Genomic DNA, 21,629 nt, shown 5'->3' on the forward strand with positions numbered 1-21,629 from the left:
ACCTGTAGGAGAAACAAGGAGAACATTCAGTCAGGAGTGAGAGGAATGGAGGACACAAAGCTGCAGCTGGAGCAGACCGTAGCAGCTAAATTGCTGATGGGGACAGATGGACAGCAGCACACAGCACCGCTGCTGAAATACGTGTACCGAAGAAATGAACCTATGTTGCCAATTCTTGTAGTAGACCAGTATAAAGTAAGCAGCACATAAGCGGCACACAAAACGCTACCAAACCATTCTACATTCTAAATCTTATATTAATACTCCAAAAATTGAGAGAGCTATGTACAAGATCTACTACAGAATCCACAAACAGAAAACTCATTCAAATTGTGTCCAAAAGGAAGATTCAGTCTTTAAAGTTCCTTTAGTCAGGCTCCTGTAGATATCAACAAAGGTAAGTTTGATCAAACGAAGTGTAGGTGATGTTATGTGGACCAGCTGCCCATATGCTACTGGGACCCGTTCAAGGTTCTTCTGTTGATATACAAAGCCCTGAACAACTTGTGCCCAGGATACCTTAAAGTTGCTGAGATTATCCAAGGAAGTATTATCCCCTGTGTTCCAGGGGCTAACTGGCCTCAACCAGGAGCCAGACATTTAGTAACAGTGGTCCTATAAGATGATAAGCAGATCCTGCTGAATCAGGCCAGTGGCCCAACAGGAGTCCAGCATCCTGTTCTCACAGTAGCCCACAAGCAGGACCTGAGCTGTGGAACACTCTTCCAACAGAGACTCATCGGGCACCCTCGCTTTTGACTCCCAGGAGTCTCCTGAGGACTTTTATATGCTGTCAGACCTTTGCAGCTGTTTAATTTTTATTATTGATTAGCCGGTCACCTTAACAATCCTGCATTAAAAATAAATAACAATAAATTGTGTTTTATGTGGTAACATGGTACACTGCCTTGGTGTGATACAATATGGAAATATAGAAACACTTTTATAAACAACACAAACACCTATTTCCTTAGAGGATCACTTGGATCACCTGAAAAGCAAGGCCCTGATTAGCCAGTTGTTGGTGGCAGTCCAATTAAGAACGTGACAGCTAGTGTCACCTCTAGGCAGCCTTTCCCAGAGCCATCTGAGGCAGACTGAGCTCAGTGAGGCAGTGCTCTGTTCATCTTAATAAACCAGTCTCCACTAGCTGGGTCTGACTCCCTCATGACCTGCTTTTAAGCAGGCATTTAACAGAGTGATGTCCCAGCAGATGCTTTGTAATTAAGGCTTTTTGCTTCTGTGATAACAACAACTAGAAAAGGCTCCATGCTCTCCTCCTATAAACCAGAATTGGGCATACAGAATGTACTTGCTTCCCTAGTTGGGTCTCGATTAGCTCCAAATATATTCTGGCTTGGGGTGTCTAGGGTCTTCAACAGGGGTCTTTTCTCTACCACGATAGATCCTTTAGTAGGTGACTGCACCTAAGACCTACATGCCAGCCGTGTTCTTTACCACTCTACATCATCTCCCTTGCCTCCCACAATGGCTGTAGTTGCACACATACCATAGTTTAGTGTGATGTGCACAAGCTGGAATGACAACTAGGTAGACCTAGCCTCCTGTATTCCCCCCTTCCTTCTTCCTGTGCCGCACCAGAGAAGGATTTGGGAAGCTTTTCCCGTGTTGTCTGGACCTACAAACTGTGGTTGCACATTAAACCAACTTTAATCAATGTTTTCTAAAGTTAGCTTTTTTAACTCACCACAATTCCCCATGGGGCAATCTGTGCTTAACAAAAACAGAAGTGAAACCTTCTAAGCTTCCCCCAAAAGACAGAAGCCGAGAGGAGATGCACGTACCCCATGGACTTGATTTGGGCTTGTTTCAGCTTATTCATTCATAAATATATTTGTATACTACAATTTCATATTTTTTTAAAAGCAATTTACAGCAATCTTTCATAAACAATAAAAACCAATAAAACAGAAAAAACAGATAACCAACTAAAAATTGCAGAAGGTGTTTAGCTTAATTGTCTGCATAAGCCTGGTGTCAAATAAAACCTTTCAGCAAATGTTTAAAGGTCAATATGGAAGACACCTGCTGAATCTCTATTGGAAGAGCATTTCCTAGGGCTGCATCAGGAAAGAAAAAGAAAAAAAGATGGGGGGGGGGGGTAGGAGAGGCAAAGTATCTTTCTAGGTGGGGAGCTGGGTCTCCCAAGTTGTTGTGTCCAAATCTGAGGCACATCAGTGGCCTGAAAACTATCAGCCAATATGTAATCATGTTTCTAAAAAGTTGGTCTATGCAGCCTGGCATAATGATAAGGGGAAGGGGAGGAATCAGATGCATTGTCAAAACTGCATATAAAATGTGTTTATTAAGATAATTTCACACTAAAATGCTGGTGAATTTTCATGAGGATTAAAAAATTTTTAAACACAAATTACTGCAAAATGTGGAGAACTGAATTCTATGGGATAACCAGCCTGAAATAGCCAACATACAAATTTATACTTAATACGTGAAGGGGTTAAGACCATAGAGTAAGGTGTCCTGCCAGGCTTAGCTCACCTTGGAATGGACTAGATCAGGCATAGGAAAACTCTGGCCCTCCAGATGTTTTAGAAAAAACTACAATTCCCATCATCCCTAGCTAACAGGACCAGTGGTCAAGGATAATGGGAATTGTAGTCTCAAAACATCTGGAGGACCTGAGTTTGCCTATGCCTGGACTAGATAATAAAGCCTTTGTTCCTCTCCCAGTCTATTCTATGAACTCAGCATGTGAAGAGGCTTTTAAGCTGCCCCTACTGAGTTGCTATACCACTAATTTAGAAACTTTCACCATTTTGCAACTAAGCCAGGTTTTACTGCTTGTGCAACTTTTCTGACTTATGTATGGAAAAGCACATGAATCTGACCTTTGGAGAGTTTTAAGTAAACCATTTATAACTTACCAAACATGTGGTCTTTTTCTATGCTAGGAGAAGAAGAGAGTTTTGGAATTCAGAAGGGCATATTTTAAAGGTCTAATAGCCTATATTTCCACGTTTGCTGCGTATTTTGTGATTTTAAATCTCTGCTGGAGTTCTCTCACTAAAGAGTACTTGTCCCAAACCTCGATCTTTGCATCCAGGAAGTCTCCCTTCTATATCCCTATTTTTTCCTTGAACCAACAAATTCAAGTCTGACAAAATTAGAAACTGAGAGAACCAAAAGTTAGTGATCCTTTCATCCTTAGAACCAACTCAGTTTATGGTTGAGTGTAAAGCTGTATCCATAAGATCCACATACCAAGTATTTTTTAAAAAATATTTTTTTATTAAAGGCTGTTTTTGTGCAACAAAACAAACAGATAAACAGGGAACGGTACATCTATTGTCTCGACTTTCAATTCTTGGTCTTTTTCAGTTTGTTTACATTTAGTGAGAGACACTTTTGTCATAGGCTTCTTGCAGTTGGGGTTGGGGGGGAGAGAGATGGGGGTATTGTTCTTTCATTCGGTTGCCTACTGTTAGTGTAGGGGTTTGTGTCTGCATCACATGGGTAGGTCCTTTGCTTATGCATTTGTTTATTTTTATTGATAATGCGAGATATCGGGGGGGGGGGGCGGTTCCTGAACTTTGTTGGTTGCATTCAGTTGATTGCAGTGTAAGCAACACAGCAAGTTGAGCAGAGGAGGACTTATAAAAGATGTGTGTATGTGTGTGTCACTGACTTAAGGAGTTCATATTTTATGATGTGGTGTTTCCCCCCCTACTTGCTTTTCACAGTAAGATGTCCAAATCCTTGATGGCTGTTGTGTTGGCACCTCCCTCAATGTTTGTTAGAAGGGAACAAAGAAGTGAAAGGCAATAGCAGAGATGCTTCCAACAGGTTCCAAAATGCATATTTTGCACACACAAGAGTTGGTGCCTCTAGACTCCACTATTTCACAAGAAGAAGTCAAATGTATACCAGAAATTAAGGTTTGTGTAATTAAAGTGCTTTGTCACCCTAGTGCAACAAATCCACTTTGTGGAGCGGGAAATATTTTTCGCTGCTAGGAAAGTGATGGGGAAATGCACTGAAAAATGCAACAAATGATTAAATGGAAAGATGCCCCACAAGCAAATCAGGTTGGATGCTCAACAAACAGGTCAGTTGAAGGAGCCCAGCAGCCCCAAATGAAAATCAGAACATGCTCACCATATGCTGCTGTCTAAAATTCATCAGTGATTTCAGACCTGCAAAGGAAAACAGGAACAGGTTATTTTGCACTACCCTAGGGTAGTGGGCTGTATGTGCATGCATGTATGGTAAAGGTAAAGGACCCCTGGATGGTGAAGTCCAGTCAGACTTGACTATGGGGTGCCGGCGCTCATCTTGCTTCAGGCAGAGGCTGGATGTACTTAGCCACTGCCTCATTGTGGTTAAGTTCACCATGCAGTGGGTGATGTCAAAACCATGCGAGATACTAAAAAGACAGGGAGACCACAGGCAGGTGGTAAGCCACATTTTCAAAATGTTTCTCAGGTGCCAAATGCATAGCAACAGAATTAGCTTGATCTATTTTGATTCACGGCTCAAAAAGTATTTATAAAGCGCCATGCCAAATATCATATCCGATCGCAACAGGGGAGTCCAGCGTTCCTGCGAAAGGTTAACTGTAATTCAATGCTGCAGGGCGTGAACTGCACCTTTCAAAGACCCTGGGAAAATTGAGAACTCAATAGGTTTTCTTTGCAGACCAGGGAAAACATATATTGGCTTCTTATTCACCTGGATTTAACAGAGTCTAAGCATCTTGCATTTTATATAGTGTTGCAACTCACTTTGAGACATTGTGTGTGTAAAATGCTGAATAAAACAAACATATAAATCCCAGTCAGCTAGTTTTGCCCTTTTCCAGCACATTCCAATCCATTCCTCCAACCCCACCCCAATTTGCAGGGTTCTCCCCCCCAAATATCTGCGCACTCAATGAATATTGAGTCAGTGATCACAGTGATTCACCCCATAATTTTTTTGTTTTTACTTCTGCAAATGTTTCTCTTGTGCAATGGGCTATGTAAGCAAAGGCCCCTCACAGCTGAAGCCTAGAAATTGAGGGGAAACATTGACTTCTCGTTCCTGTAATTCTTGGGCAAAGGATCCCATCTCTGCAAACATTCCCCCCCCCCCCCCCGCTCCCGGCAAGGATGTATCATCTGACAGATGAGGTAATCATTAGGCATGGAAAACACTGTAAGACTTTACGGGAAAGAAAATAGACACAAGCTTGCAAAACAAGATGCACAAATAGAAGCATGGAAAAAGTCCAGGGGACTCCACCCAAATTAAGCAGAAAGAGCACAGATATCTGCTGGGGCATACTCAACAAGAAATAAGGCATTTTGCTAAAATAAATGAGTTTCAGCATTCTGATTCCTTGCTGTGCCTTTCCTTCAAATAAGAGAGAGAAGAAACCCTAAAAAGAAAAAAACTCTAGATTAAACATACATTTATATTGGGCGCCAGTGTGTCCAAAGTGAATTCTTAGAGGCTTAGGAATTATGGAAACAACCCAGAAAGGATGACCAGAATTATTAGCCCCATATTGCAGAGTGGGAGAGGAAAAGTTGGAGGAAAGAGGTTGTAGTCTAAGGCTGCATTCACACAGAAATTTATTACTTTTTCACAACATTTTCCTGTTAATTTTCCTATTATAATTTGAGCTTTCACATGATGCAAATGCCACTTCCAGAAATACAGCAGAATATAGTGCAAGTTTAGTGCTTATTTCACGTTACATAGGTAAAGGTAAAGGGACCCCTGACCATTAGGTCCAGTCGTGGCTGACTCTGGGGTTGCGGCGCTCATCTCGCTTTATTGGCCGAGGGAGCTGGCGTACAGCTTCCAGGTCATGTGGCCAGCATGACTAAACCGCTTCTGGTGAACCAGAGCAGCGCACAGAAACGCAGTTTACCTTCCCGCCAGAGCGGTACCTATTTATCTACTTGCACTTTGACGTGCTTTCGAACTGCTAGGTTGGCAGGAGCAGGGACCAAGCAACCGGGAGCTCACCCCATTGCGGGGATTTGAACTGCCGACCTTCTGATCGGCAAGTCCTAGGCTCTGTGGTTTAACCCACAGCACCACCTGTGTCCCTTCACATTACATACTTGCATCCAAATAAAATCCATTTGCAAATAACATGGAAATGTGTGGGATAAGTGTGAATGTCAAAGGATGGCTGTTTCAGCATCTCCAGCTGGGAAAGTCGTCTGTCCAAAAGAGCTGCTGCCAGTCAGTGTCAGCAATAATGAACTAGATGGACCAATGGTCTAATTCAGTACATAGACAGCTTTCTATGTACTTTTATTCATAGATGTTCAGTATTCTTAAATGAACCTGTCATTTATTTGATCAGATTTATCGGCACTGAGTTTGTTGAAAGTTTTTGCCATCTGAAGCTCTTAAATGTCAGCTTGAAATACACCCCTGAAGTGACCAGAGTGAAAGGAAAAACAGGATGCATTTAGTTATTATTATTAGTTGTTAAAAGTACATCCTGCCTTTCATCTGAAGATCACAGTGCAGTTAGCAGACACACAGAGGAACATTTCATCAGGCGCTTGTTATTGGGGGTTGAGAAAAACTGTCCCCATCCTGAAGAAACTCTTGTGTTGACCAAGCTACTGGAAGGGGTGGGGAGCACAGCTTTGCTGGCTGAGGTTGATGGGAATCGTAGTTCAAAGGATTTAGAGGGCATCATGCTGAGGAAGACGAGGGCTATATCATGTGGCTATATCATATTTTTGTTCTGAGACATAGCTTGGCTTTTAGAGAGAGAAGTGACACCTGAAACCATTTACTGGAGCTAAAACTGGACTTGAAAAGCTCACTCAGCAAATTAAGTAGACACAGAAATGCAAACTTATGTTTCTAATGCTGCCAAGTCATGGGGTGGACGAAAATCAATTTTTTATTTTAATTTTTTAATGAGATTTCAATTGGAGGTGTTTTTTTGAACCCGGAATTTATATTAAATAATAACTTGGTTAATATTAAACAGCTTTATTGTAAACAGCTCAGTGTTACAGTTACTCTCTAAACCAAATCAGTCAATGGCCTCTACCAGATATTTCAGTTAAAGGAGGCTTTTCTGTCTGTGTTAATTGGAAAAAAAAAAGAAAGAACACAATTTGATCATCCCTCCAATAAGACCTACTTTATTTATTGGTTTTGGAACTGCACCTTTGTTTAGGAAATATATGAAGAACATTATCAATCTGAAAACCAACAAATCAGTATAAATCAATGATTTAAATCAGCCTCCCCTCCTCCCCTTGATAGTGTAAGCCACGATTTAAATCAATCTAGCCCACCAAGTCACAATATGCTTTATTTCAAATGTAAACTAAATGCAGCCTAAGAGTAACTGTAAATGTCAATGGCAGAGAGTTTAGTGTGCTAGACTGGAAGCTTGGAAGCCAGGGTTTGCTCAGCCATGAAGCCTACTGGGTGACTTGAGGCCAATCACTGTCTCTCAGCACAACCTACCCCACAGGGCTGTTGTGAGGATAAAAAGTATACATGTGTTAGTCAGGCTAACAGCATTTCTGGTGTAGTTAAACCAGGTTTAAGAGGTAACTGATCTGTGTCAATTGATCCTGTGATCACCCACCACACCCTAAGGGCCTACTGGTTGAATTCCTTGGTCATGCTGAAACCGATACTAGGGGTGTTGATTCCATACAGCCCAACACTATACAGTGGTACCTCGGGTTACATACGCTTCAGGTTACAGACGCTTCAGGTTACAGACTCCGCTAACCCAGAAATAGTACCTCGGGTTAAGAACTTTGCTTCAGGATGAGAACAGAAATTGTGCAGCGGCGGCGCAGCAGCAGAAGGAGGCCCCATTAGCTAAAGTGGTGCTTCAGGTTAAGAACAGTTTCAGGTTAAGAACAGACCTCCAGAATGAATTAAGTTCTTAACCTGAGGTACCACTGTACCCTCTGTATCCAGGGCACAGCCATTGCAGCCCAAAAGCTTCATATTGTTGGGGCACATCTCAACATAATTTCTGGGCCTTTGTACAGTACCTGAATTCTCCTCTGACTCAGCTGAGGCTGGGATTCTCCTAGCTCCTTTCCTGCTGTGTCTTTCTGATGGGCTGAGGTGTTGTACTCATGATGGGGTTCCCTCTGTGCATCAGCATGGAACAAGATGCTGGTTAGTCGCTTCAGGGATGCTTCCATCTCCTCCTCACTGCATTCCATACGACTTCCAGAACTGCTAGAGTAGGATGAGGTTGAAGCAGAGGCGCTTGGCGTCTCTGTCTCTTTCCTGATTTCATCATCGGGCTTCTGCTTCATCAAAATAACGATGATGGCAAACAGAACCATACACAAATAGACAATCCAGACTTCATCCATCTCAGTTATCGGGTACCAGGAGCAGTAGATACTTTAGGTATTGCCACGGTAGACCTAAACTAGTGCTGGGTATGGCAGATGTTTTACGTACTTCAAATGGTACCGTTTTCAGGGTCCAGACAAACCAAAGCACTTATTTCAGCGAGAAGCACTAAAACCCAGCCGGGAAATTAGTATTCTTGAACATTTAATTTAGAACTCTTAAAAAAACATTTCCTTCATGCTAAATGTCATTCAGGAGCAGTTGATAGCAGGAGCAAAGCTATTATTTTGAGCACAGGTGAAATATAACAATTACTTTGTTTCTGAACAGAGGCTTAGTTTCAGAATTAAAGATGCTTCGTATCATAAAACCAGTTTTCTCACAATTCGTTAATTTGCCAAAGTCACTTCTCTATATCTTCTTTCAAAACTCAGTCACTTTTGCTGCAGAAAAACGTTAGTGATTTTGAATACTGTCCTTGAAATTTACTGAACATTTCATTGTCGTTGGGAGTTTTGTAATGCAACAATTTTAAAATGAGCTCATGTTATGTGTTAAGGTTAAAGTAAAAAAATACTTTTCACTCAACTGAGGTTATCTCCTAGTAATTAAAGGATCACATCAAAAATGCCTTTATTCTTTTTGGACTACTTTTAAATCAAGAGACAAAAACCAGCACTCAATGTGCTTACGCCAAAATGTCTTTAAAAAAAAATAAAATCTAAATGTTAAAGTAAGAATTATTTGTAGATTCCCCTTCCCTCAGTTTGTAAATAGCACCGATAGTTACGGAACGTAAAGGGGTGAATTTCTCTCTCTCGAGCAGGCAGTCTGGAAGAATATTTGATGGTCCTGGGAGTTAGGAGCTAGTCGTCTTCCGAAGCTTTGCTCTGCATGGCTACTGAAGACAAGGTTGCCCTTTCTAAACTCTCATTACATCCTTGCCTTCCTTTCAGATCCACCACCTAGCTATCATAGACAAGGGACCAATCAACGCTCACCAGCCCCACCCCAACCTTTAACCAATCCCAGAATAGGGATCGTGAATATAATTCCATTTCCTTACAGGGAAGTTGGGCCAAAGGGCCAATAGTGGAAATGGTGAGCCAAAATGTGAATGGAGAAGCCTTGGCTGATGATCCTGTTTTCTTCATATATCTTCCAGGCAAGGTCTGAGCGAAGCTGGAATTGTGTGGCATCATCCCTGCCAGGAGTTATTTTGTTACAGATGAAAATGCCAATGTTAAGAGGAACGGAAAAATTGGACTACCTAGGCACCTCTTACACCCCTCAGCATTTCAGCATTTTTTAAATGGCTTGTTCTTAAGACAGTGTCTCCTTATGAATGGAGAAGCAAGTGGTGGCCTTGCCTGTCCCGGGTGGTAGTAGTAGACATTGTTGGCAGAAGCAGACATAGCCCATTCGTATCTGAATGTCTCCATCTAAATGGAAATCTCCAGGATTTGATCGTAATACAGATCAAATCTCTCATAACAGTAGAACTCAGGGACGTCAAATGAAGCTGAATGTTGGAAGACTAGGATAGACAAAAGAAATTACTTTTCCTACATAGTGCATAGTTTAAAGTTTAAATTATGGAATCTGCTTCCACAAGATGCTAGTCCTACCCAGTGCAGACCCACGGAAAATAACAGGCATGACTTAGATCTATTAATTTCAATACGCCTACTCTGAGCCTATTAGATACAACCCGTTTTAAATAAATAAAACTTGAATGCCTGAAATGAAAATAAATTTCACAAGAATAATGAAGAAAAAAAGAAAGAGAAAAGAGACGGGCAAGATCTGGAAATCCATTTATTTTGTCTCTGATTTAAGGCATCCATCTGTTCACTAGATCATTTGCTCCTGTTCTTGCCTAGGTGCAAAAGAGATTGGCTTTCTTTCTTTTTTACTTGACATATTCACACAAGTAGGCAATTTGCGTTGCATAGGTGTGAGGAAGCCTCTCATGATATCTCATGTTACGGTCAACAGCTGATGTCACCATGGGAAATGCCTGATCTCCCAACAAGGCAGCCATCTAGGCTTGACTGTACCCACAATGCTTGGCAAATTTCATCAGGCAATTGTTTCGATATCAGCTATTCAGCGCCAAGTGACCGATCTGAGCAGCTGCACAGGTTCAGGGCTTTGCAGATATGCATTTGCGTATGTGTGAGAATTAACAATTGCCAGCAGTGATGCCTTTTCATATCAGATGGATATGCAGAAATCAGCAGGTAATAATGGTAATGCCATGAATATCTACTTTGTTGTGCTGATTTCTCAAGATTCAGCTGCTCTTGAAGCCAAAAGAACAAGGTAGGCTATTGTCTGCGGTCAGCTGGCAATCACATTCACTACAGTAACTAAGGAAACAGATATTAATTTTATAGCAAAATGCTTCTATTTCCCAAATGATCTGCTATAAAAATGAATGTATTGTTAGTCACTGTAAAATATATGAGTTTAGCGATTAACTGCATTGTACCAGGATCCAGTGGAAACTTATCTGTGCTGTACAGAGCTTTGAACAGGGGGGGTCACACCAATAGCATATATTTAAAGCACACAGCTTCCCCCAAAGAATCCTGGTAACTGTAGTTTATGAAGAATGCTGGAAAATGTGGCTTTGTGAGGGGCAAACTACAGTTCCCAAGATTCTTTGGGGGAAGCAATATGCTTTAAATGTGGTTTGAATGAATGGTGTGCATGTGACCTCTCTCACTCACAAACTCTAAATGTAAATAATGGAGGATTCAGTTATTTTATTTCATAAAATTTATATACCCAAAAACCTCAAAGTGGTTTAATTACAAGGTGTAAAGTAATTCTGATGGCATAGATGCACTTGCTGTATTTTTACAGTCCGTCTTTGGCTAGGCATTCTTTTGCTCCCTTGCTGATTACCTCTCTTTCCTGCCACCTCTAAATTATACCTGCTATTTTACTAGATTTCCACCAAGATTTAAAAAGAAAAAGACATCCAATTCTGGCTGCATGCACGCCATACATTTTAAGTAGATAGTAAGCACATGGCTTCCCCCAAAGAATCCTGGGAAATGTAGTTTGTTCAGAATGCTGGGAATTGTACAACTCCCAGAATCCTCGGGGGCAAGCCATGTGCCTGCAATGTTTTATTAAGCTACCACTTATTTCATGGGGGCCTGCACAGATTACACCAGACCCCTATTTCTCCTCCCCCTAAGGCACTTCCATTAGGCTTTTCAGGCTACTCAACAACATACCTGATTCCATTTTTTGCAACCTTTCTGCAAGTAAGTTTTTGGCTTGCTTGTTTCTTTGGTTTTTCAAAATGCAAACTTTGCCCAAGTTTCCAACACCCAGGTGAAAGAAACCTGTTAAAAGTATTCAACAGGCTTCCTTAGAAAAAATTGAAGCAGAATTCCTCTTGGGAAGATGTGAGTGCAAAAGAGCACGTCTCAGCTGCCCCAGTAGAAGCTGTCTGCGTAGAAGACGGAATAAAGGATTCTGCAGGTCTCTGGTCTCTCCTGGCCATGACTGAGGACTTCCTGAAAACCCGGCTGCTCTTCCTGCAAGCATCTTCAGTCACTTCTGCAATACGAGCTGCTTTCGACGCTTGGAGAAAGAAAAAACCACTGTTAAAATCTCTTAATTGCATCACACATCTCAGTGAGTCTGTCTACTTTCTCATCCTGAACATTTTTGCTTGCAAAGGCATCTTTTAAAAGGTGAGACTGAGCTGAAAGTAACTGATTGCATTTGGGGAACCTGCTACCTTTTACATCTGGGACACAGCCCTCCAAATGCTCCTTCTCCCTAGAAAAAGGGAACAGAAATAACTCTGCTTTCGTCTGTTTAAGGCAGACAATTGACCACATTGGCTGTGGCTGGTGGGAGTTGCAGTCCAATAGCACCTGGAGAGCACGACATTGGCTATTTCTGGTGTAGACAATACTGAGAAAGACCAACCAGCTTAAAGCAGCTTCCTATGTTCCCAAGCACCAGCTACAACTTGGTTGCAGCAAGAACAACTGAAACTTAGGCACACAACTCCTTTGGGTGGGACAGAATTTACAGCATCGGCATCTAGGCAAGGGTTCAGCAGTTATCTGCAATCTCTTGTCAATCCTTTACTCACTTACCTGGGCTTAAGCCCTACTGAATTCCAAGCAGACATGCAAAGACTGAAAGCTGGAGACTGCTCTGTGCAGTTGTATTCTGCCTACCGCCCCCAATATTAGCCCCAGTCAGAAAAAGCCCCTAATATGCTATCGCTGTGGCTCAAAACTCTGTCCCCAAATTCTCAGCCATGCTCTGCTTCCTTACCTGCTTGCATGAGCTTCAGCTGCTTCTGTTTTTCCTCTGCAATTTTTTTCCTGTAATCGCCAAATAGGGCGCGCATCAACTGGCGCTTCTTTGCCAGCACTGCCTTCTCGCTGCGCAGAGTCTTGATGGCCCGGAGTGCCTCATCCACTGACCCAAAGAAATTACATTTTTATTACTACTTACTACTTCTCTTACTTTTTGTGGTTTTCATTCTCATCACAAGAAGGGGCCCTGCCACAAAATGTTACAGTGTGGACTGCGGGGGGTGGGAGATAGCACAGTCGGTAGAGCATGAAACCTTTAATCTCAGGTTTATGGGTGAGATTCCTGCAGTGCAGGGAGTTGGACTACATGTTCCTTGTGGTCCCTTCCAGCTCTATGATTCTATGATGATGGACTGTTCTAGCTCAGGGTGCTGGTGAGCCGGCCACACCCTCTTCTAAGCTACAGTGGTACAGTGGTACCTCGGGTTAAGAACTTAATTCGTTCTGGAGGTCCATTCTTAACCTGAAACTGTTCTTAACCTGAGGTACCACTTTAGCTAATGGGGCCTCCCACTGCCGCCACACGGTTTCTGTTCTCATCCTGAAGCAAAGTTCTTAACCTGAGGTACTATTTCTGGGTTAGCGGAGTCTGCAACCTGAAGTGTCACTCTGTAACATGAAGCGTCTGTAACCCAAGGTATCACTGTACCTCGGTTTAAGAACAGCCCTGTTTATGAACTATTTGGTTTACAAACTCCACAAAACCCGAAGTAGTGTCCCTGTTTGCGAACTTTACCTCAGTCTAAGAACGGAAGCCAAATGGTGGAAGGGCACTGGCGGTGGGAGGCCTCATTAGGGAAAGCACACCTCAGTTTAAGAATGGTTTTGGTTTAAGAACGGACTTCCAGAACGGATTAAGTTCATAAACGAAGGTACGACTGTACTCCGTTCCATCTCTCTCTTTCTCTCAATCTCTCTCTCTCTCTCTCTCTCTCTCCCCCCCCCCCCCGGTTTTTCACCTCATCCACCCATCAACCAATTGGTATTCTGAGCATGCTCAGTCTTTGTTGGGCTCTTTTTCTCTGCTAAAGATTTTTTATTTTTCTGTTCCCCCAAGACTGTTGGCACCTCCCTCATGAATCTGGATGACGTCATTTTTTACACATAAGAATCCACACACACACAAGAACATAAAAAGAGCCCTGCAGGATCAGGTCAGTGGCCAATGTAGTCCAGTATCCTCTGCTCACAGTGACCCACCAGATGCCCATGGGAAGCCTCAATCCAGGGCTTCCCATGGGCATACTCAGGCAATTAGTATACAGGATTATGAAATGTGCACAACACTCATCAGCAAAAGCTCTCAGGTAAAGGTAAAGGGACCCCTGACTGTTAGGTCCAGACATGGACGACTCTGGGGTTGCGCGTTCATCTCGCACTATAAGCCGAGGGAGCCGGCATTTGTCCGCAGACAGCTTCCGGGTCATGTGGCCAGCATGACTAAGCCACTTCTGGCGAACTAGAGCAGCGCATGGAAACGCCGTTTTACCTTCCCGCCAGAGCGGTACCTATTTATCTACTTGCACTTGACGTGCTTTTGAACTGCTAGGTGGGCAGGAGTTGGGACCGAACAACGGGAGCTCAGCCCATTGCGGGGATTCGAACTGCCGACCTTCCGATTGGAAAGCCCTAGGCTCTGTGGTTTAGACCACAGCACCACCCGTGTCCCTTTTAAAAGCTCTCAGAGCAGCCAACAAATCATAAAACAGAATTAAAGCATTAAAAACAACAACACACACACACATTTGCAGACCAAAATAAATGAACGTAGCAGAACAATGACTTCCTCCCTGGAGGTGGGGGGTCCACATGGGAGAGAGACTCTATTTAGTCCCCCCAATTCAGTCTTCCCCAGCAAGTGGACTCACCCTGCTTGGGAGTTGATTTCCGAGTCTTCAGGCCAAGCTCCAGCTGCTCAATGCACCAGTCCACCTCCCTCTTCATCTGTTCATCTGACTGTTGCAATAAAATTGGGGGTGGGACATAGGATAAAAGGGAGAATCAATTAAGACTAGCTGGGCAAGTACCTCCCTTGCAACTGGCTTCCCTCTAGGTTTCAATTGGAGAGGCAATGGATTCCTCTTTCAAGGAGTACAAAAAGGGAGGAGCGGAGAGACGTTTGGTTTCCAGGCAGGACATTTTAAAAGGCAACCACAAGATTATTATTTTTAGAAATTAAAATGACCTTAGAGATCATCAGCCCAACCCTTTGCTCAAAGCAGGAACTGCAGTGTGGGATGCAACTACAGCAACTCTGAAAGGTGGCTGCCCAGTCTCTGCTTAAATACACCCAGCTAAGGAGGACCCACCACCTCTCGAGGCAGCCTGCTCCACTCTCAAATGGCTCTTAAGCACAGGATGTTTCTCCCATTTTTTCTCTCAGCAATGGTGGCAACTTGACCCTCTCTTCCCATTCAAACTGGTGTGCTGATAAATATGTTTCTAATGGGGGACTTAACAAAGGCTTACCCTTCTGAGATCTCAATTCTAAACAGGGTGACATTCTGCCCTTAAAATTTTGCTGCCACCAGGATAAAGCATGAAAATTCACCTACACATAAGTGCTCGCTTCCCCCTCTCCCTGAAAGGAAGAACATTTGTAAGAACTTTCTGAGTTTGTGTTTTTCCTCCACCCTCCCTATTCCTTTCCTTTTTGTTTTATGTCTTTCAGATTATACAGCTGAGGACGGGGACTATCTTATTATTGCTATTAAAAGTCACTCTAGGTTTCTTTTTCAGTTGAAGAGTAGAGGAATAATAATAATAATAATAATAATAATAATAATAATAATAATTACTACTATTATTGCTGTTGTTGTTGTTGTTATTATTATTCCCTGCCCATCTGACTGGGTTACCCCTTAAGTAACAATACTTAAATAAAATAAATGACTACCATGCTGTCAACTGGAGCTATGGGTGGCAGAATTTTGGAAATATTTATACAAAGATTTAGCCACATTCCTTCTGACCACAAGGTGTTCACATACCTGACACATGTCAGTTTGGTCAAGTCTACCTTCTCCACAAGGTCTGTGATCTCCATTTACATTGCCACCATGCATTCCTTTTAAAGGTGGTTGTTTCTTTTTCTTTTTCCTATTGGAAGATCCACCCACCTTTGTTCCTAGGGAAAAAATGAATAATTATTATTTGTTCACCTGTCTTTTAAATCAATCAAACCAGTGTAACTGTATAATGGTAAAGGGACCCCTGACCATTAGGTCCAGTTGTGGCCGACTCTGGGGTTGCGACGCTCATCTCGCTTTATTGGCCAAGGGAGCCGGCGTACAGCTTCCGGGTCATGTGGCCAGCATGACTAAGCTGCTTCTGGCGAACCAGAGCAGCGCACGGAAACACCGTTTACCTTCCCGCCAGAGCGGTACCTATTTATCTACTTGCACTCTGACGTGCTTTCAAACTGCTAGGTTGGCAGGAGCAGGGACTGAACAATGGCAGCTCACCCCGTCGCGGGGATTTGACCACCGGCCTTCTGATCGGCAAGTCCTAGGCTCTGTGGTTTAACCCACAGCGCCACCCGCGTCCCTATGTAACTGTATACATAAGTCTTATAGGAAAGGTTCCCACAGGCAGAGAAAAAAGGGCCCTTTACTGCATGAGATTTCTTACTGCAACAATGCAATAAGTTCCATATTACCCTGAGCAATGGAAATAGAAGGTCTTATAAATGTAAGAACATTTGTTAAAAGGAGCATCGCCTGGGACCAATTCTCTACTCACTGTAGGCAAGCAGGCATACATCTATTTCAGAAACCTAATTAAAACTTGCAGTTACAGTCTCCATACCTGCTTGGGCAGCCTCTGATTTAGAAACCTCTTGCACAGTGCCTTCATCTCTTCTCCCTCCACTGCCCTTCGCAGCTGATTTATTGGGTTTTGAAAAAGTCGCACTCTCTGGCATGGTCTCTGTGGCATTTTGGGATGTGGAGTCTACCTCTCTGGCTGCTTCTACCACAGCTTCAGAGTCTGGATCTGCAGCAGCAGATGGAAGAGGGGGAACGTCTGGTATGACAAAGTTGAAAGCAAACTCGGGCTTCCCTGTTCCAATATCCAGTGTCCCAGAGAGACCGCTACCAGTGGACTGCTCTCCAGAGTCATCCACCTCATGTGCTTCTCTTGCAGTTCCACCAATTTCTTCTGAGGTTCCCTTGGAAATAACAAAGTCAAACTGAAAGCTGTTGTCTGACGGTGCAAACCATGATGCTGGTGTTGCAGAAGGGTGGTTAGCTTGCTTCCTGTACGCCACGCTGCTTGAACTGAGAGCATCTCCCGGCTGTATCTGCACAGTGTTCTCGGGCTTCACAGCTAAAGGAGAAGGAACAGAAGGGTTAGTGTTTTCACTATGGCTTTTCTAGGGAATTGGTCATTTGCTTGCACTTCTGGCCACATCTGACGAGAAGATGAGACACAACTAGATGCTGGTCTGTATTTGCTGATGGCAGCAACATGCAGCCTGAGGCTTTTGGCAACAGCAGCAACAAGCAGTTCCAGCCTTACAGGCAAGGGCGTGAGATTAACAATGTCTGAAATCTTGCCACAACTACTCCAGGCCACAGCTCTCATTGGCCTTGCTTCATACCCTCCAGTGTTTTTGCCTGGCTGGGCTGTGTCTTTGAACTTTGATAAGCCTCTTGCTTGCTCGGGCATACAATAGAGAGGGATTTCTGAGTGTGACATTAGTTACTACTTAAAAGTAATTTATATTTGTTGCCCCACCTACTTTTTCTCTGACCCCACCCAGCCAGCACTGGCATGGGCCCCCAAAAGGTTGCCCAGAAGGAATTTCATTTCATTTTTAATTTGTATATCACCTTTCTATATTACTACACACAAGGCAGTTTACAAACTGAAGAACCTTTGGGTATAGGACGATATATAAATTTAATAAATAATAATAATGTAATAATAAAATAAATAAATAAGAAGATCACACACCTTATAACAATATGATCCAATACAAATATAACTTTAAAATAAACAACTTATATAAAATAAAGAAATATTCAATAATCCATTAGAATATAGTACACAATAAAATTTAATATCAGCAAATAATAATTAAACAGACATTCACCCTTAATAATTACAATAAATACTTTCTAAACTGTAATCAATAAAAATAGCAGCAAGTCACAGTGCATAAAGTAACACAATACAAATTGAGAAGCAAAGACACACAATTTATAGTTTTATATTTAAAATTGTGGCCCTTGGACTGATAAAGGTCCTGAACTCGGAGGAAGTAGCATGGCTGAGTGATGCTTGACAGCACAGCTTTCCACCTCACCTGCTTTTGCTGCCCTCTGCCTCTCCTCTGCCATCTTGAGCCGGTAGTCCCCAAAGACATGATGCATCACCTGCCGCTTTTTCCCAAGAGGAGACTTGCTTGAGCGCAGCACCCCAAGGATGCGCCGTGTCTCCTCTACTGCTCACAAGAAGTGGAAGAAAAGACAAACAGCTCACAACGATAACTCTGCTTTTAACTTGATGCTCTTACAAAAGTATCTGATAATCCACAGGTAATCTCAGCACGCAGCCAGGTAACTCTGTAGTACTTCTCCCCTCTCTACACATGCTGTTTAACATGCAATCACTTCATTTTTTAAAAAAGGGAAAGGAAAAGAGAAGAAACATTGCACTACAAAGATGCTGGGTGATTATCAATATATCTTTGAAGTTCAAGTCATGTGTGCTGTTGCCGATGTCATCAAAATGGCACAAGGTGTCTGAAGTCTGAATGGCTCAAGAGGGATGGTATAAGCAGGCTTGAGGAAACCCTAAGATTTTCAGTACAGTACATAAAAACAAAACAAAAAAATACAGAAAAAACCCTAAGGGTAGGGGCAGGGAACAAGCCAATGAGACCTAAGCAAGCTCAGTGGGCATGGAATGGTGGCTGGCAGCGCAATGGAGTGGCTGTTGAGAGACTGTGACATAGTAATTTGATTTAATATTTGTATTCTGTTTTTCCAACATCAAAAGCTGAGCTCAAATGGAGCAGGCTAGCAGCCTAACAGCAGCACTCCATACCACAATGTTTTGTGGCTGATCCTACTGGTTTAGGGTTAAGCCAGTGACCTTGAGACAACACACCTTGCTTTGGAGTTGGGTTGAGATGCAGGAGGCCGGTCTCCAGTTGAGAGATGCACCATTCCAGTTCCTCCTGGTATGTTGGTTTGGGAGCCTGGATCAATGGAAAGATAAAACAGAGATGGCATAAGGACTGCTACTTAAAAGGGAGGGGGGTGTCCCTCCCTCTCTTTCTACATACTGAGAAACCCAGATGTTCCTAATGCTATTCCTCTGTTAGTACCAGAATTGGATGGAACCCAGGCAATTTTTCAGTGGGAAACTCTGTAATATTTGGTGACTGTGCCTCCTCTCTTCCACCACAGTAAAGCACAATTCCAAGGGATTTGGGGGAATGTGGGATTTCTTTCTTAAGCTTACTTATTCATACATACACAACCCGTTTGTTTTAAATTGCAATTTAGTGTGACTTGTGAACCAGATCTCTCTCTAGACATAGACATGTCCAAAGTCCAGAAATGTAAGAAAAAATGTCATCTGAAACTGGAGGGCTGCTCTCTGTATTTTAATTGTTTCGGATGTGAAGATGCAGTTATAAAACACCTTGCAGCACTGTGACATGACTTGCTGTACTTGCTAAAATTCCTCCGTTTGTAGCTTTTATAGGTGTACAGGAACAAAGGACCCAGCAAACAGAAAAAGGCCCACACACTCCTTACCTCTTCCATTAGGATAGTTGGCAATCCAGGCTTGTGTACAAGTCCTTACATCATCATTCACCTAGAAGCACAAAATTACAGATCAACATTCCAGAACATTAGAAATTTACAGTGCAATCCTATACATATTTACTCAAGGGTAAGCCCCATCGAGTTCAAGGGGACTTACTCCTTGAAAAATAAGTATGTATGGTTGCAACCCTAGGCTGGGGAAGGGGCTGCAGCTCAGTGGCAGGGCATCTGCTTTGCATACAGAATGTCCTAGGTTCAATCCCAAGCATCTCCAAGTAGGGCTGAGAAAGACTCTAATCTGAAATCCTGGAGAGCCACTGCCAAGCAGTGCAGGCAATATTGACCTAGATGGAATGATAGTCTGATTCAGTAGAAAGCAGATTCCCATGCTCCTATGACACTGAATACAATGGGACTGACATGTGAGTAAACATGCTTTCCGTGCAGATGACTCCAGGTTCAATCCACAGTATCTCCAGCTGCAAATAAGGAGCTGAGGCTGAGAAAAAGTGGCTTGCCTGAGGCTACCTATAAGGACCCGATAAGTAGCTTCCTATTTGTCCACCTAGGGATGGGGTGGCACTGTGGGTTAAACCACAGAGCCTAGGACTTGCCAATCAGAAGGTAGGCGGTTCGAATCCCCGTGACGGGGTGAGCTCCCGTTGTTCAGTCCCTGCTCCTGCCAACCTAGCAGTTCGAAAGCACGTCAAAGTGCAAGTAGATAAATAGGTACCGCTCCGGCGGGAAGGTAAACGGCATTTCCGTGCGCTGCTCTGGTTCGCCAGAAGCGGCTTAGTCATGCTGGCCACATGACCCGGAAGCTGTACGCCGGCTCCCTCGGCCAATAAAGTGAGATGAGCGCTGCAACCCCAGAGTCGGTCACAACTGGACCTAACGGTCAGGGGTCCCTTTACCTTTTTATTTGTCCACCTAGCCCAGGTAGTAGGCTGTTGGAAAGACCGTCTCTGCTTAGAGACCCTAGAGAGCAGCTATAAGTCAGGGTAGAGACTATGCTGGGCTAATTCACAAACATTCTGACTGGGCCTAAGTGAGAGTCCTTCCTAGGCAGGTGGCCTTAGGCAAGTCCCTATCTCTCAGCCTCAGTCTTCAATCTACAAAATGGGAACCATAAAACCAGTTTCAGGGTTCTTAGTGAAGCACCAAGAACCCTGCATGAATGCTAAATGTTGCTCCTTTGGAGGGGTGTGTGTGCACTGACATGCACTTAGAATAAAGGAAGAAGGTGCCTCTGGGCACATGCTCAGCCTAATAAATTGTTTTCCCCAAAAGCACTGAGCTCACAGCCCTTTCACGCACAAATACACCCTTGTTTTAGTCGTTTCAGCAGCTTAATTAGGACGACACACACACCCCACCGCCAGAAAAACTTACTATTTGTTGTTGCTCTTGTTACATGGTTAGCAAATTCCTGGTCACTCTATGGCAAGGAACCTAGAGTTCTACCAGTAGGTCTCCCATCTATTTTAAGACCCTCTATTTAAAGATCATCTTTCTCGCTCACCAAATGCCCCCCTTCCTGTGCCAGCTTCACAAACCTGAGCAAACTGGATTCTCTTTCAAGTTGTTTTGTGGATATTCCTGCAGCTCTTCACTCCTTAATTGGCTGCTCAAGCTCTGCCATGCAAATAAGCGAGGCGGTCCATGTCCGAGGCCGAACCTCTTCCCCGTCACCTAACATTCTCTGCGTTCAGTTCCGCCGTTAAGTCGTTCCGGCTATGCAACTCGCCTTGAAACTGAAGCAGTAGCTTTCGATTGCTGCAAATCTCTTGCTCAGGAATTGTCCACAAAGTATACCACACTTTAAGGAGGTATTTTTAACCCCCACATTTGGGTTCATTATTCTTTTTTTTAAACTCAGTGCTAAAAGCTTAATCTACTCAATCATTTCTACTCAAGAGTAATTCCGATTGAGTCCAATGGGGATTATTCCCAGGGTTGAAGTGGTATAGGATTGCAATCCTAATCTCGCTTTAAAAAAAAAAATGTTGTGGAAGAGGCGATGATAATAATCTCCACGGGGACATTTATTAACCGCAAGTGCCCTCTGCCGGGAAAAACAGAAAAGCGCAGTCACTGAACGAATTACTGTATTTCGATCATCTTAACGATTGGTATCCTTTTATTCAACGCAGAA

The 21,629-nt window shown here is 43.1% G+C and overlaps 1 protein-coding gene across 3 annotated transcripts; it reads right to left on the reverse strand.

Annotated features, from left to right (window-relative positions):
* Positions 1-10,138: 10,138 nt before the first annotated feature.
* Positions 10,139-21,495, reverse strand: LOC308463532 (UPF0488 protein C8orf33 homolog). 3 transcript variants are annotated; one of them, XM_080982014.1, is made up of 9 exons: positions 20,997-21,495; positions 19,463-19,523; positions 18,807-18,897; positions 18,001-18,138; positions 16,500-17,018; positions 15,683-15,819; positions 14,561-14,648; positions 12,649-12,795; positions 10,139-11,937 (listed from the first exon to the last, which is right to left on the reverse strand). In XM_080982014.1, exons 2-9 carry the CDS (start codon positions 19,469-19,471, stop codon positions 11,723-11,725), a joined length of 1,344 nt encoding a protein of 447 aa, XP_080838140.1. In that variant the 5' UTR covers positions 19,472-19,523; positions 20,997-21,495; the 3' UTR covers positions 10,139-11,722. The 3 variants fall into 3 exon arrangements, with proteins under 3 accessions (XP_080838140.1, XP_080838138.1, XP_080838139.1); XM_080982012.1 differs by having other exon boundaries at positions 21,031-21,491; XM_080982013.1 differs by having other exon boundaries at positions 20,867-21,004.
* Positions 21,496-21,629: the final 134 nt, after the last annotated feature.

This window comes from Podarcis pityusensis, assembly GCF_964106645.2.
Source record: "Podarcis pityusensis genome assembly, chromosome: 14".
In the NCBI taxonomy this organism is placed as follows: domain Eukaryota; kingdom Metazoa; phylum Chordata; class Lepidosauria; order Squamata; family Lacertidae; genus Podarcis; species Podarcis pityusensis.

Bases quoted from the DNA above. Each gene is read 5' to 3' on its own strand.
- LOC308463532 (XM_080982014.1), bottom strand. The intron at 15,820-16,499 runs GTATGGAGACTG...TTTTTTCCCTAG, and splicing joins ATCAGAGGCTGCCCAAGCAG to GAACAAAGGTGGGTGGATCT. The intron at 14,649-15,682 runs GTATGTGAACAC...TTATTGCAACAG, and splicing joins ACCAAACTGACATGTGTCAG to TCAGATGAACAGATGAAGAG.